Source organism: Scatophagus argus, chromosome 18 (assembly GCF_020382885.2).
Source record: "Scatophagus argus isolate fScaArg1 chromosome 18, fScaArg1.pri, whole genome shotgun sequence".
In the NCBI taxonomy this organism is placed as follows: domain Eukaryota; kingdom Metazoa; phylum Chordata; class Actinopteri; family Scatophagidae; genus Scatophagus; species Scatophagus argus.
This window is the reverse complement of record NC_058510.1, coordinates 8,377,495-8,392,476: the sequence shown is the minus strand read 5'-3', so window position 1 is coordinate 8,392,476 and position 14,982 is coordinate 8,377,495. Positions and strand designations below refer to the sequence as shown.

Sequence of the window (14,982 nt, the reverse complement as noted above, 5' to 3'; positions counted from 1 at the left end):
TTTTTTTTTTGTTTTTTCTTTAAACTGGTCACGCTTGTCCAGCAGAAAAGACTTAGGAATTATTCCAACTCAGATGTAAATATTACGTATGTGGGTTGGGGGTGTTTGGTGCTGAAGTGCCCTTGAGCAAATCACTGAATTCAACATTGCAGCACGATTTCCCTTGAGAACTGGGGCCCAATCGAAAAGGTGGATTTTTCCTACAGAATAAATAACGAATACAACTACAGTATAACGCCCATGAAAAGACCTGGCTCTGTAGAAGACAAGACACGGCAATCTGTAAGGTACGCACGAAATACCCAGTGATTTGTCGCCATCAAGAGGCAGAAGTAGCGAACGACAAAATACGTCAGCGTCAAAAATTGACGCACGACGTCTTGACGCACGGAGACGTCTTCATCCAAATTTGCGCGGGTTCGCTGTTGTTGTGTGTGGCTGTCATCTGGCTGTTGTCTACTCAAAGAGATATAAATAAAACGGTAACAATCGAAGCGATTGCTTCCTATTTTATGCGCTCGTGATTGTAAATCAAAACACTACCAGTCTCAGTGGATAAAGTAGGAGTAACGGTTACAAGCACACTTTTAACGCTAACGGCAAACGGACTGCCACCATATTTGTTTTGAACCTACAATAAGATTAGCCATGTAGCTAAAGCAGTATGACCGTGACCAGCACTGTGTTTTCATCGCAGGTTTACTGGAAATCTTCACGTTGCTTCTTTTCGCTTGGAAAACCGAAAACATGTCCAAGCGAGAGGCGTTTTTAGAGGCCGCCTGTAAGGAGAATGCGGAGGACTTCCTTCGCTTCATCCAGCTTCATGTAAGTGGATAGTTTATTGTAGCTGAACAGCAGTTCTCCACTGGATGTGTCTTGGGTTAATTCAGTACTTTTACCTTACGTGTTTTTGCGTTTACACTTAAGATTACCACTCACATCTCTGTGTAACGCTACGCAAATAATACCACAAATTGCACTCTCCAAAATAATGTTGTTGTTTTTTTTACTCCCTTGAGCTGTTGCATCTTACTACATCAGTTTTTGCATGTTCTACTCAAACTGGCAACCAAATTTACATAGTTAAAACACAATTGATTGAATTTAAGTTTAAGTATAAGATCGTCTGTCGACCTCTGTGATTTGAATATAATCTCTACTTTCTATATAGTCTCTACTTTAATTACCGTTTTGGCAAGTGACTTTGCTATGTTCAGTGTTTACGATTTAGATTAAATGTTTAAAAAAAATGACACATACCAGAGCTTAATATTAAGTGTTATATTTACATACTGTGTCTGTTACAACTCCTGTCTGTATTGTATTGTTGAGCAGAAGGACAAAACTGAGCCTTTCGATGTTGAGGAAGTGGTTCAGGAGATGCCCAGAGACCAAAGACAGACTCTGTGGGGAAAATTAGCTTCGTTCCTTCAGGACGTCCTGCAGGAGTTACCCCCAGACCGCTGGGAGGAGGACAGGGGGGAGGGCATGGAAGTGGAGTCAGCTGTAGACCCTGTGAGTTTCCCAGTCAGTATACGTACAGCTGTTTCATATTAACTGTATCTATATTTTTGTTAACGTGTTCTTTCTGTTGTATTCTTCAGAAACATGTCATGGCTGTTGTGGATGGTGTGACACTAGTGGCTGTGGTGTCATTAAAGGTCCTACAAGATGGTGACACCTACGGTGCCCTTCTGCAAATTGCCCACAGCCTTCATGGTCCGTGTCCTGCGAATATTTCTCTCCGCTAAACTGATATGTCTTTAAGTGGATGGTTATTTTTCCCTTCTTGAGGTGAGCCTCTTGTTTGTCTCTCCTCCAGATGTTCTGGTGTCGCTGCCTGTCTCAGAGGCACCTCTGCAGCTTCATATCCAGACACTGTATGAGGCCTGGTGGAAGAAGGGCCTGATGGAGAAAGAAAAATTTGGTCGCGCTGCTTTCCTCATCTCTCTGCAGAAGAGCTTCGTTTTGAAGAAACCAGTCAGTATATGACCACAGTTATATGTCAAATTGATCAATATTGAGCTTTATAAATGTTCTTTTTTTATCATTCAAATGTGTTGTCAGGGTGCTGAGATCCAAAGAGTCTGGAGTCTCCATGATGTGCTTTCAAGTCTGGACTACACTTCAGAAGACAACAAGCAGATTATTGACTTGTTGCTTCAGTGTTTTCAACGTCCTGTGTACCTTAGAAACGATGATGTGAGTATGGTGGTATTTACCCTCCATGTGTGTTTCAGTCACTGTCTCTATTCATTTTTTCTTTCTTTTTTATCTTCCCCCTCATTGCTGTGAAATGGTCTGTAAGCTGTCAGCCTGTTGATGTGTGTATTGTTACAGGGAAAGCGATTTCTGGTGTTTCTCTTCAGCTGGAACATCAGCTTCATCTGGGTCATTCACGGCACCATCAAAAACCAGCTGGAGTTTTATAGCAAGTAAGATGCTTCCTCTGTTTTGTTTGACAGCAGTCAATTTTCTCTTCATGTTATTTACTACCAAATTGCTCTGTTTAGGACTATGACTGCTCATATTATGGAGATCTACTTCAGAGCATGGAAAAAGGCTAGCGGGGACTTCCAGGAGCAGATTGAGAGCTCGTGCATTCAGGATTTTATGCAGAATGCGATCTTCCTTCATAGAGCATCTCCTGTCCATGCCAAAGTCCGACAGGTAGACATGTCGCCTTTTGTCATGATGCGCGTGCTATATGCCATTTGTGTTAATTCTTTGGTCTCGCATATGCAGATCGTGAGCTATTTCCACTCAAGGAAGGACTGTCACAAAGTCGACAAGATGCTCTGTGATCTCTACAAGCCTATTCTCTGGAAAGCTTTAAGTGTATGGATACCTTTTTCTAACTGACTTCATATCACTATTTTACTACTTTGTTCTAGTCTGATGTGTTCCTATTTGATTTCTCCAGGCACCAAACTTTGAGGTACGTGCAAATGCCACTTTGCTTTTCACTGAGGCCTTTCCAGTCCACGACCCGGATCAGAGCAATAAGAATATCGATGAGACCATTCAGAGGCAGCTGGACACAGTAATGGTGAGAGCCTTAACAGCTGCTTGACTGCTTTTCAGAGTTTAAAAATGAGCAAAACATAATCAAAATCAATTTTACAAACCATCTGTCTGTCGTCCTCAGGACCTCTTTGGTGACCCTCATCCTGCTGTGCGCTCTAATGCTACCCTGGGAGTCTGTAAGATCCTGGCTAAGTGCTGGGAGCTCCTCCCTCCAACAATCATCACAGACTTCCTGAAGAAGCTGATGGTGGAGCTGGCAGCTGACAGCAGCTCCCCTGATGTCCGGTGCTCAGTCTTCAAGGTAAATGCTGTTTTCTTTCTTTTCTGATGTGTATTGCTTTGGAAAATGTAGACATGTAGAGCATCATGGAGTCACGTCATTGTTATATCTTATTCAGGATCTAAGCTGAGAACAAAATAATTATTACAGGAGTTCAGAAATCTTGTCCAAAGGTTTTGTGGTGTCAAATATGAAGGATTATTGCCACTGCAAACAGAATTAGCACAATGATTTTGCTGGTAAGAGACAGGATTTTTGTTAACTTGTAATTCTGTAATCTTTTCCCCCAGTGTCTGACTATTGTCTTGGACAACAGTCTCAGCCATCCACTGCTGGAAAAACTCCTGCCTACTCTCAAATACAGTCTTCATGACAACTCAGAGAAAGTCCGCACAGCTTTCCTTGACATGCTTATCAAGGTGAAGGCAGTGCGTGCTGCCAAGGTACTGTTTATGTTTTGTTTCAGACTCATTCTGGTGCCGATTTTGTCTCTGTGTGATTATTACAGGTTTTGAAATCTGTTTCTATTGACCTATTTAAATTGTATAACCATTTAAAGTACACAGAAATCTCACTTCTAGACTGAGAATTAGTTAATTTTTTTTTTGTTTTGTTTTCTATATGATGTATTTGCTTTTCTAGGTTAAACAAAACAAAACTGTATTAAACAGTACAAACAAAGACAAAAATACAGTTCTGTTTGACAATCGCAGGCTTCTTATTTCAAGATTGAAGTCAATATTATTTAAGTGACTGAACAAGCCTGGTAACGTTGCAGAGGACTCTTGTTTTTTTAAGTATACATGAATGGGAATGTACTGCAAGGATGCCAATGGTAGAATTAATCTATAACAACAATGTAATTGTTAGGCCTGAAAATTATAATTATTTATAATAATAAAATAAATCACACTAACAAGCAAGCGGGAATGCATAGGTGTGATGCAACCAAAATAAACTGAGACACAATCAACAAGATGCAATATTAAGTGTATTTAAAAAAAAAAAAAAACAACAATGAAGGGGAACAATAAAGTCTTTTGTGTGTCACTTTCCAGTTTTGGGACGTGTGCACCATAGAACACCTGCTGGCCCGCCTGGCTATTGATTCCCATTCGGTTTCCAAGCGCATTGTCGACCTGCTCTTCAAGTCCTTCTTCCCCGTCAACGAGTCGGAGAGGGAGTGGTGCTGTCGCTGCATCACCCTCATCCAGATGAACCCAATGGCTGCCAGGAAATTCTACCAGTATGCCCACAACCACACAGCCCCCACTAACATAAGTGAGTGTTTGTAACTCTTATTAAAGGTGAAATGATTTAATTTATTTTATTTGTAATACTTAGGGTTTTATTTTTTTCTCTCTCTCTTCCAGTAAAGCTGATGTTGGCTATTCGCCGTGTTCTGAACAGCTGTATCCAGGCTGACTGTGACCAGTCTGTGTTTAATGACAGCAACAAGGAGAACAGCGCAGTAAGAGAGAGACGCTTCATGTTCAGAGCTGACAGAACAAGTTTGAGTGTGGATTAGCTTTAAGTTATTTGTACTTTGTTGTTGTTCAAAAGAAAGATAATTGAGTCCCACTTTAGCTCTAGAATCTAAACCTTGAGTAAATCAGACAGAAAGTGTGGTATCTCGTGTTTATACGAAGACCTTCAGTGGCCAATTTATTAGGTGCACTTGTAAAAGAAAATGTGGTTTTTTGAGCTTTGTAGGTTGTAGTTATTAATTTAGCTGTCAGTCTAAACCTTAATGAGATAAGATGAAAATTGCGCCTTTGGTCTTTCTGAGATCAAGGAGATCAAAATGAAAGTCTTATCTTAGCAGGCTGAACCTCTGTTGGGGAAAGACACGGCCATTGCGTCCCGTCTGCTGGAGGTCGTGGTCATCCTGTGGAGAAGTGTTGAAAAGGCCCTGAGACAAAATGAAGAGGCCCAGAAGTACACCTTTGCCAAGTTTGGGAATGTCATGGCCAAGTATTTCCAGGCCTTTGAGGTACTTTAACCTGCATGTGTTGCGTTGTTTCTATTTGTTACTCATTCTTGTGTAAACAAGTATTTGAAACTTTCTCTGGTTGTTTTTCAGGATGAACAATGTACTGTTCCTCTCATACAGCTGGCCTCATTCATGCCTCCAGCTGCAGCTCCAACATTCAGGTGTTTGAATCCCATTCTGCTTTTCACCTTTTTTTTTTTTTTTCTGCTGCACTTACTTGGTCCCGTCTAACATGCCCTCCTCACCCTGCTCTCCCTTCCCCAGCTGTGGCGTCCTGTCCAGACTGAGGAGGATGGACCCAGGAGCAGTGCCACAACAGTACAGCCAGCTGTTAGACTGCATGTGCAGCTGGGGCCAGGCAGCCCAAATCCTCGAACTCGTCACAGACTGGCTCAGCGAGGCTCTGCCCAAACAAGGGGTCAGTCAGCACAACACCAGAGGGCTTTGACATGGACATGAAGGGCTGAAACTAACATTGAGTTTTTCATACGTTCATGCAAAGTGTGTTGAAACCAAACACGTCCCTTGTTGCTATTTGAAAAAAAAATTCCTTTTAAATTCAGGACAAGGCAAACGGCAGTCGAAAGGTGCATATCCAAGAGACGGTGGAGGCCAAACCAGACCTGGCTCTGGCTTACCTGGAATACCTGTTCAGCCACGCTTCGACACGGGAGAAAGTCTTGGCTCTTGGTGAGAGGCCACTGAAGCAGCTCCATACAGTTCTAGGAAACTGGAGGGTAAGTGGGATACATTCTGTTAGTATTTCAACAGACCAAACAGAGTCAGATTTAGAAGCATAATGAGGCATATGCCATCACATCTCATATTCCTACTTAAATGCATAAATGTACTTTATATCTTTCCTCTGTGACATGTGAAACAGTGTGACATTTCTGTCAACAGTCGGTGCTGTACGCTCACCTCAGCTCCACCACAGACGAGCCTAAAAGTCCCCGTGTGGAGACGGCACTCAAAGTCTTCACGTACTATGGCCGTCTCGGTGCCCATCTGCAGCACAATGTGAGCTTCTCATCGAGCACTCATTACGTTTTGTCTCCCCTTGGTCATCCATTTTCACTTCACATCCAGTAGCAATACTCGCTTGCTCCGATCACACTTTGTTTTATAAAACTATTTATAAATTTATGACTGATTAATCCATTCAGCTTCTATTTTACATGTAATAATAAACTGAATATCTGTTGATTTTAGAGTTTTAAATCAGACAAAACAGTACATTTGAATATGTCACTTTGATCTATGCCAAGTTGCGACAGGCATTTTTGACCTTTCGTGTAGACTAAATGATCAAAAATTAAAATAATAATAAGATTAAGTGATAAAGGAAATATTTGTTGAAATTGTTGTCACCCTGTGCTAAGGGCTTATAACCTGCCCACATTTTTCCAGATATGAACCATTTACTTTGTGTTCAGAAGCGTTATATATAGAAGTGTTATATTCTACTTTTCTGTGTCCAAACATAAATTGTTCTCATTGTTAAATTACAAAAGTAACAAATATGAAACTGTTTGCTTCTTTCCTAGTCCTCACAGGGTCGAGATTACCTGCTCTCTCTGGAGCATGTGGCAGCGTGGGTAGCTGAGAGGGTGTTGCCTTTCCTGGCTAAACGTCCCGATGATGATGATGATGATGATTTGGAGAAGTCACAGCCACTGGCAGCGCAGATAACTGAGGTGAGCTCTACTGTTACTTAAGAAAACGTATTTACTTGTGTTTTTAGGAGAGGACGTTAGATGGGAAAGCTTTTGAAATGTATGTTGTGCATATTCAGAGTGACTTTTGAGTCTTTCCAGACTGCATTAGTGAAGCTAAAATGACTTTATTGCTGGAAGAAGCAACAGTATTTGATTTGGGGAAATACTTCAAATGTATGCGGTCTTCATTAAGTTGGATGGGACACTACGCCAACTGCATGTGAAAATGTGTTTCATTTTGTGATTATGTGAGTTTTTGTCTGGTCATTACATCTTTCACCACACAGTTAGACCAACACTGAGCCAATGTCCTCAAATGAATATCCAAGAGCTCTCAGTCTGGGACATTTTTTGACTATTTCTGATACTGAACATCATCGTGTATGGATCGTATGATGGCTGCGAGTGCCATGTTTGACTGCATCTGTATCTCCAGAAAATGTTTTTTGCCATTAAGGTCATTTTTGTGACTTGGCAAAATCAAATTTCTCTGCAGGAAAGTCATATCACCTCATTCATAAATGGCCATTTTAGGGATTATTTGACTCATTTTCACTCTAATACGCTGCCTGTACCAAGGCTGTAGATGAAAATACACGGTTATGTTGTCATCCAGAGCATCATTAAGTTTTGTGGAGCATTTTTGCCTCCTGCTTTCAGGACTTTCGGTTCCGCTCAGTAAATTTAGGCTCCTCATAGATTGTTGGGCTCCAGTCCACACACACACACTCTGTACACTCTCCTTTGTACAAGCCTCCTCCTGCTCATACTGCGATAGTGAAATGGGCTTATTTCCTTTATTTGTGCCATTATTACTGAGCTTGTCACCACATGATCTCTGCGACCAGATATTGAAAATGAACCCCGTCGTTTGTGTAGTGTTGGGGGGTCGTCAGCAGCTACCAGTAAAAAAAGGACATTAAACTGAAGTGTTGTCCCCTTATTAAGACTGACATTTCTGTTTGTTGGTTTTAATAAGAGTTCCTTTTTTTGAGTGTGAGTGTGAGTTTTTCTTCATCTTGACGATAATGCGTTTTGCCAGAGCTTCCTCGCAGTGTGTCGAGACGTTTTGCTCGTGGGTTTGGGCGACGACGGCTTCAAGGGTCAAATCCTCCACCTGTGCTCGCTCACCCTCCTCTCAGGTGAGTGTTTCAAATGTTTGAGCAAAACATATAGGAAGGACATTAAGGACATTATTTTATTTTTTATTTTATTCTGTTGCGTCATGTTTATTAAAATCTCTACATCTTGTGTTTCAGAGGCAGGCTACCTGTGCATTCCTGCAGTGCTGCTGATTTTGAAGGAGGTGGTGGACAGTTATGTACCTGAGGACAACAACCAGGCTCAGGACAATCAGGAAAGCCCGGTCGCTGTCGTCCTGGGTGTGGTGGCCAACATCTTCCAGAAGATCATAGAGCTCTTGGCACGTCACCTTAGGAAGAAACCAGAGGAGGGAAAACAGGTAGACATGTTCACACGTAGTATGTTATTTATTTATTTATTTAATCTAGCTTTGTGATAATTTGCTATGGCACTTCTTGACCTCCTATTCAGTTGCCCTCAGTATTCCAGCACTTTTCAGCTTGTAGCATAAGAATATCACCATCTTTGTGCCCTGACTCAGCTGTGTCAGTCAGCCGTTAGCGGCCTGACAGACTTCCTCCAAGTGGCTCAGTTCTGGGATATGGCACCTCTCAGCGGGATCTTCTCTACTCTTTTTGCTGTCATCATCGTGGAAAAGAGACATTCACTTCAGAAGGTACAAGCTACAACAAAGACGCGACACGGCATTTGTCTTTAACCCAATATCCCACATGTCCTGGCCTTGATAAGGGATTTGACTGATTACGTTCCTGGGCAATTCAATTAAGGGAATGATGAATGCGGCTGTGCTCTCATTTTTAAAGATTACCCATCCTGAGGAGGTGATCATCCCAGAGTCAGTAGAGGACATGCCTCCTCTGTCCAGCGTCCTGCTGTCGGTCATCCTCAAATCGTCCTCTGTTACCAGGTAAACATCCTCTGTCCGCTTTCTCTTACTCGCACCCAAAACCTGCGAGGGCCAGCTTAACATGCAGCGTAGGTAGTCAACTTTTTTGTCCTGTTGGAAAGCTTAACCTCATTCTTCTGTTTAGTTTAATATCCTATCTTGACCTAAATGTAATTAAGTGTTTGTTCTTGAATGTTTCTCTCAGGGCATTTTTGACGGAGGTCAGCTCATCTTTGGACTCTGAGGCCATCGGCTGTCTGAACGAGCTGGCTGCCGTCCTGCACGTCTTGGCGGTCATCAAACACAGTGAGTTTGCATGATAAGTGAATCAGATATTTTTCTTTTTGCTAGTAAAGATGAATCACCTTTTCTTATATGTCGCACATTAAAAAACAAACAAACAACCTACAGAGGGGCAGTCGAAAGCTGGCTTGAAGAGCGCAGCCACATCTGTCCAGCAGCAGCTTCACACACATGCAGTCACATCTGCAGACAGCAGAGACATCCAGAGGTAAGTGGAAGGAAGATATTTAGATAATGTGAAAATAAATAAATTAATAGCTTTGTTGTGGATGGCCTGCTCTGTGCTGAACTTTTTCATGCTTTTCTGCCACAGGGTAATCTACGAATCTTCTGTGAAAACCTTGAATGAAATTCTGGATTTATAAGTTGGGCTGTTTGTTATCTGCTTCACATTTGTATGTGATGACGCTAAGGAGAGCAGCATAAAAACCGCTTCTCTGTTAGCGTTACAGACAGAAATGACACAGTAAGTAAGTATTTTAAAATGCCTGCCGGTTACTGTGTCTTTTCCATATTGGCTCTACTTGTGTGTTTATTTATTTCTTGATGGCACACATTGCTCAATCTTGTCTCTCAGGCTTTGTGCATTGGTAGTGTTAAGAAATATTGATTAAATGTTCCAGACTGCAGAAGTACGGATTCTCAAACTGAATGGCATTTCTTCTGTAAAGCTTCCTCTTCCCACCTGTGCGTTTTCTCTTTTGTTTATATACTTTCATATGAAATGCATATATTTTTTTCACGTCTCCCTCCCTGTCTTTATGTATCTGTTGGTCTGTCAGCATGAAGAGTGCAGTGTGTTGCTCATAAGAATAAAACAATCAATCAACCAAAACTTGTTTATTTCCTGTGCAGTTTTTTTTTCTTACCTGTACAGCAGTTTGCCAAGTAATAACCCTGCACAAAGAAGTAATAAATCATCCTCTCTTCGTTCCTAAAGGGGAATAGCGCTCATTTTGAGAACTCACACTGTTGCTTTAGTCTGTATTTGTCATTGTGTACATATGGGAGGCAAATTTTGTTGTAAACTACTACAACAGTAAAATAGTGCTTATGCATCAGTATTGACAGACAACTGATATGATCTAATCATATAACACCAATTTATACATAAGTACTCCTACATTTGGTACTTTTACCAGATTTTGCTAATTCTGTACATAAGATTTGGAATGCAGTACTTGTAACAGAGTCCATTCACATTGCAGTATTACTACTATTCTGTAAGTTAAGTGTCTGAATACTTTTCCTCCTCTGATAACATGTTGTAGGTCTTGATCTCTGTATGTCCAGTCATTGTCTTGGATGCTCTTGTGCTCTAAAGTCACTACAACAGATTTAAACGAACTATAGTGACACTTCATCATTTATGTTTTGTCACTAAGGAATACTTTTACTACATTTAATCAGTTTATTAACTAAGCTAATATGTGGACGGAGTGGTTTTGGTATCTATGTGTTTGTGAAGGTTGCACAGAAAAAAATCAAATGAATAAGTGGTTTAAAAGAATAACGTATAATAACGTAATTTTGTTGAGATTTATGGTCATTTGTAGCTTTCCTATATAGGCTTTTTTTTTTTGGCATGTTGTCTCGTGTTTTTCTTTCTTTTATTTTGAGGGTCAAATTAATGAAATGCACCATCAATGTTTAATCAATATTCTTTTATTCCCTGTCTGTGTGTGTGTGTTCCCTTCGTGGCCAGTAATCATTGAGTAGACTACTCCTGCCTCCTCTGTCGTCCGTCCGTGCGTCCGTCCAAGGCGCTGTTGCATGCTGCACGCGTCATCGGCCCTCACCGTGCGTGTTTGACGTCACAAACTGGGGAGGGGCTCCGCCGTGAAGCTGGTTGCTGTTTGTGGTGCTGAAACAACGCCTGTACTGTGTTGCCACTTAGAGATTTCTGTGGCGCCCGCGCTGCGTCTCTGCCGTGCTTTCTCCCTCCCTCCCTCCCTCAGGCATGGCTCTGTAGTCCGAGCAGCTCGCACCTGAATTTGCGTTGAACATGCAGTTTTAGCGGAGGTGTGCGATGGATTAGTGGTTACTGTGACCAGGCGGGAGCGGTATGGATTCACTGTGGTGTCCCATCCTCTTCGCTGCATTGGCTGTCAGCCTCTGCTTCTCACCTGCCCTCGCTGACAGGAAATTTGGTAAGGAATTGTGTTTCAGTTTATTTCATTTTTATTTTCCAAAACATCCTCTTGTTTTTCTCTCGTTTTTATTCCCAGTCTTTGTGAATCTAAATCCACCTGACTGTGTGTGTCAGCTCGTCTGGGTGCTTTACAAAAACATTTGCTCTCTTTGCAAAAGTTCTTTTATTTAACAGCTTATTGCAGTTATCATTTAGAAGTGCATGCCACATGCCGCTTGCAATTTCCAGAACTTGTGCTTTGGTGCAGCTGTTTGCATGAGATCTGAAGAGCCGTCAGGTAAAGTTACATAACATGTCAGGCCTAATGGATATAATGTTTGCTGTGAGGCTTATTACGCCTATCACGAATTGTGTTAGTTATGTTAGCTACCCGTTTAATCCAGAAAAAAATGCACAACGACATCACTTACTACTTTGCCATAAAAAAAATAACTTTTGCAGCCAATGAGTTTCACGCCTATATTGACACAATATAATGTACTGAATTTCCATACAGATTTAATGGTCTCCATGCCCATAAAACTTATTCAACACATGCCCATAAGGAGCATGAAATTTTAAATCTAGTTAAATATTTAATAGTATCCTATGCCTCCTTGGGAAAAGGGCATCTTTCATACAGCCGTGTTTCATTTTCAGACTCGGTCGGGTTGTGTTTTCATTACTCTTGATTTGTTCATCCAGCACTGCCTCAGACTCTACACTGTTTTGTTGTGTTTTTTTTTTGTTAAAGTATGGCATATTAGACAAGCCACCGTCCTTTTGTTAAGACAGACAGAAATTACGTACCACCTCCAATTTACACCTCATATCACACTTACTGGTCTAGGCCCAGCAGTCAGAACATATGACAGTATAAACTTTATGAGCCAGAGGCAAATATAGGTCTCAGGCTTGCACTCTGCTCAGTGATGATTCATACGGGCACCGAGCTGCATCATATTCTTTATATTTAGAACAAGAGGGTTGTCTGTCCTTTTTCAACCTGCTCCATCCCCTGTACATCATTCTATCTTTCAATGCACATTTTGCTGCTCTTGGATGTTAGGATAGCAAACAAAATATAGAAAGTGTGCACAGGACTTGTCAGGTCATATGTGGTGTTTTCTCTCTGCAAGTTAAGCTGATTTATGCTTAGAATACCTGTGAATGAGTCAGTGTTTAATTCCCTGGTGCGTTTCTCATTGAATTCTCAGTGCATTTCTCTCTGTGTGTGGATGACGGCTTCGTTGTTAGTGTGGCTGGGAGTTAGAGGCGGTTATTGTTTTTAATGAGTCCCACTGTGCATTACGGCATGTCATTGGGAAGCTTTAGATCGAGGTGTAGTGGAGTGATGTAGCTGATATATATATATTACAACATAAACACAGTGCTTATATGGGTGGGAGTGTTTGTGTGGGAGAGAGAGAGAGACAGTCGGAGTGTGCTGTGTGTGGGTGTGTGTGTGTCCTGCTTGTCTGAGAGCACATGAAAGCCAGACGGGTAGAAATAACTCTGTAGCTGCATGCTCTGATTAGGAAATTAGTGCTGTAAAATTTAAACAGTGTGATGAATCTGGCCATATGCCAAAAGACTAAAAAGTCTTGTTCAATTCATTGTGCCCAAAAGGTAATCATCTCTGTAAAATTTTTTTGAAGCACTTTAAAATCCCCCAAACCCATTAAGAGTTCACAGAATTTGACTTTTTAATGCACAAGATAAGTGTGCATTACAGATATGCATACAGAACACAAAGGTCCAGATATTACATATACATGACGTATGGATTTATTAAAAGCAATTCAAGCTCAGCTATGCTACCCCACAACACCAAAATATTTGATAAAGTTGAATTAAGACCTGCATCTGACTTTTTGGCATCGGTTTTACCGAATTAACAACAATATGCCTTAGAAGTGTATATTTTTTATGATAGAAGACAGACATAGACAGACAAGCTAAGAAGGGGAGATCATGGAGGGTAAAGTGTGAGCTAGCCACAGCTAGTCTTAGATAAGGCTATGTAGCTAAATTCCCTGGGTGTGATCCTTCAACTGCAACATATCCATGTTGATTTGACCAACATCTTGGTAATTCAGTTTGTTAATCCACATGACTAATTAAGCAGTAGCTACATCCAGCAGAGCAGCAGCATCTGCCACCTCAGCTCTCGACCTGAGTGGAGTTTATGTGACCTGGTGTTGTTAATCTAACTTTAAATCATACATTTAAACGTCTTTACTTGTAGACTAATTGATAAGAAGACATACACTTCCAAAACATATATATGTGATCCTGAACATAATCTAAATATGTTTATTTTCTCTTTGTTTGTAGATAGTGTTTTCCCTTGAAGATTACCCAAAGGGAGAGTGTAGTTTCTGCATCTTTATGTCTGTTGTAGATGGTAATCAGCTACAAATCAAGGCATTACAACCAAGGTCACATCTGCCTTATGTGGTTTAGATTCACACACATATGTCTTAGAGGACGACGTGAAAGTGCACTTCAGTTCAGATTCATTCTGTTTGGTCACCTTGATCTGATCATGACATCTCTGCAAGCTCCTCCAATGAACTGGAGAGGTCATGGACGTGCTAACATGTTGTATTTCCTGCTAATGTAACTCACTAATCAGCCTTGAGTCTGGTGCCTTCAAGTGAGGCATAAAATCAACAGAATGTTTGACAATGAGCCAAATGGTGGTGTTTCTACCAGTAAAAGGCATTTGACAATCTTAACAAAACTGCTACAAACTGAAAGGTGGGGGGGGGGGGGGTAAATTAATTTAAGATTGGCACTTTTTCCACTAAGCTTTATTTTAAGAGTGCAGAGAGGTTAATGTCCCGTTTACACTAAGTTAGGAAGAATAGAATTTGAATAATGAATTCACTGACTACCGAAGTGAGTCTTGCCAAAGGAACGTTAGCAGAAATTGATTTTGTTGCACATCAACACTCTAGTGCTTCGCAATGAGTGTTGCTATCAGGCCTGTTGTTAAAATTCTGTCCAGCATCTCTCTTCTGTTTGCAGAGGTTTGGCAGCATCCAGAATCCCAATAACAACCAGTGAAAATCCCACAGTTTGTTAACTAGATGGCCATTCTCCAGCTGCAAGGTCATGTTTTTGTTTGCAAGATAAATTTACTTTCAGCAAGTTTGTTGAACAGACACTGAATCGATTAAAATACAGAAGTATAAATCTAATTAAACATCAATTCTGATTAGCGTCTGGGATTTAATGAAAATAGAAATATCAATCCACACATCACACAACACACACATCGGTGTGAGTTTAATGTTTTTCTCAAAAGTGAGAGTGCATGGAAATGAAAAAAATTCAGGCTGTAATCAAACTTTATTGATAGGTAGCTTTTAAAGGATTCTGTGTCAGCTCACCTAAACTCACCTTCATAGAAACAACTGTCTTTTGCACTCGCATTAGGAACTGTAGCAAATGATGGATAGAGATATATGACAGGGTCGGTTATCTTCAGTATGTACATGCAGACGTTGTTCTTTAAAGCTGTGCTGCTGGGTC

The 14,982-nt window shown here is 41.0% G+C and overlaps 2 protein-coding genes across 3 annotated transcripts in view; both read left to right on the top strand.

Annotated features, from left to right (window-relative positions):
- The first annotated feature begins 321 nt into the window (after nt 1–321).
- On the top strand, nt 322–9,948 carry ncapg2 (non-SMC condensin II complex, subunit G2). 2 transcript variants are annotated; one of them, XM_046371972.1, is made up of 27 exons: nt 322–482; nt 698–825; nt 1,336–1,515; nt 1,605–1,719; nt 1,823–1,980; nt 2,068–2,202; nt 2,341–2,435; nt 2,514–2,670; nt 2,746–2,838; nt 2,924–3,049; nt 3,149–3,328; nt 3,598–3,750; nt 4,366–4,588; nt 4,681–4,778; nt 5,133–5,300; nt 5,391–5,461; nt 5,565–5,718; nt 5,864–6,037; nt 6,204–6,320; nt 6,848–6,997; nt 8,061–8,160; nt 8,278–8,480; nt 8,643–8,777; nt 8,926–9,029; nt 9,214–9,314; nt 9,420–9,519; nt 9,625–9,948. In XM_046371972.1, the coding sequence occupies exons 2-27, from the start codon at nt 748–750 to the stop codon at nt 9,674–9,676; spliced, it is 3,420 nt and encodes a 1,139-aa protein (XP_046227928.1). In that variant the 5' UTR covers nt 322–482; nt 698–747; the 3' UTR covers nt 9,677–9,948. The 2 variants fall into 2 exon arrangements, with proteins under 2 accessions (XP_046227928.1, XP_046227927.1); XM_046371971.1 differs by having other exon boundaries at nt 323–482; nt 5,130–5,300.
- A 1,207-nt stretch (nt 9,949–11,155) lies between these two features.
- Nucleotides 11,156–14,982, top strand: part of ptprn2 (protein tyrosine phosphatase receptor type N2) — a 115,026-nt gene continuing 111,199 nt past the window's right edge. The window contains exon 1 of the mRNA XM_046371747.1: nt 11,156–11,461. Coding sequence (XP_046227703.1) covers nt 11,377–11,461 — 85 coding nt within the window. The 5' untranslated portion in view covers nt 11,156–11,376. The remainder of the gene's footprint in view (nt 11,462–14,982) is intronic.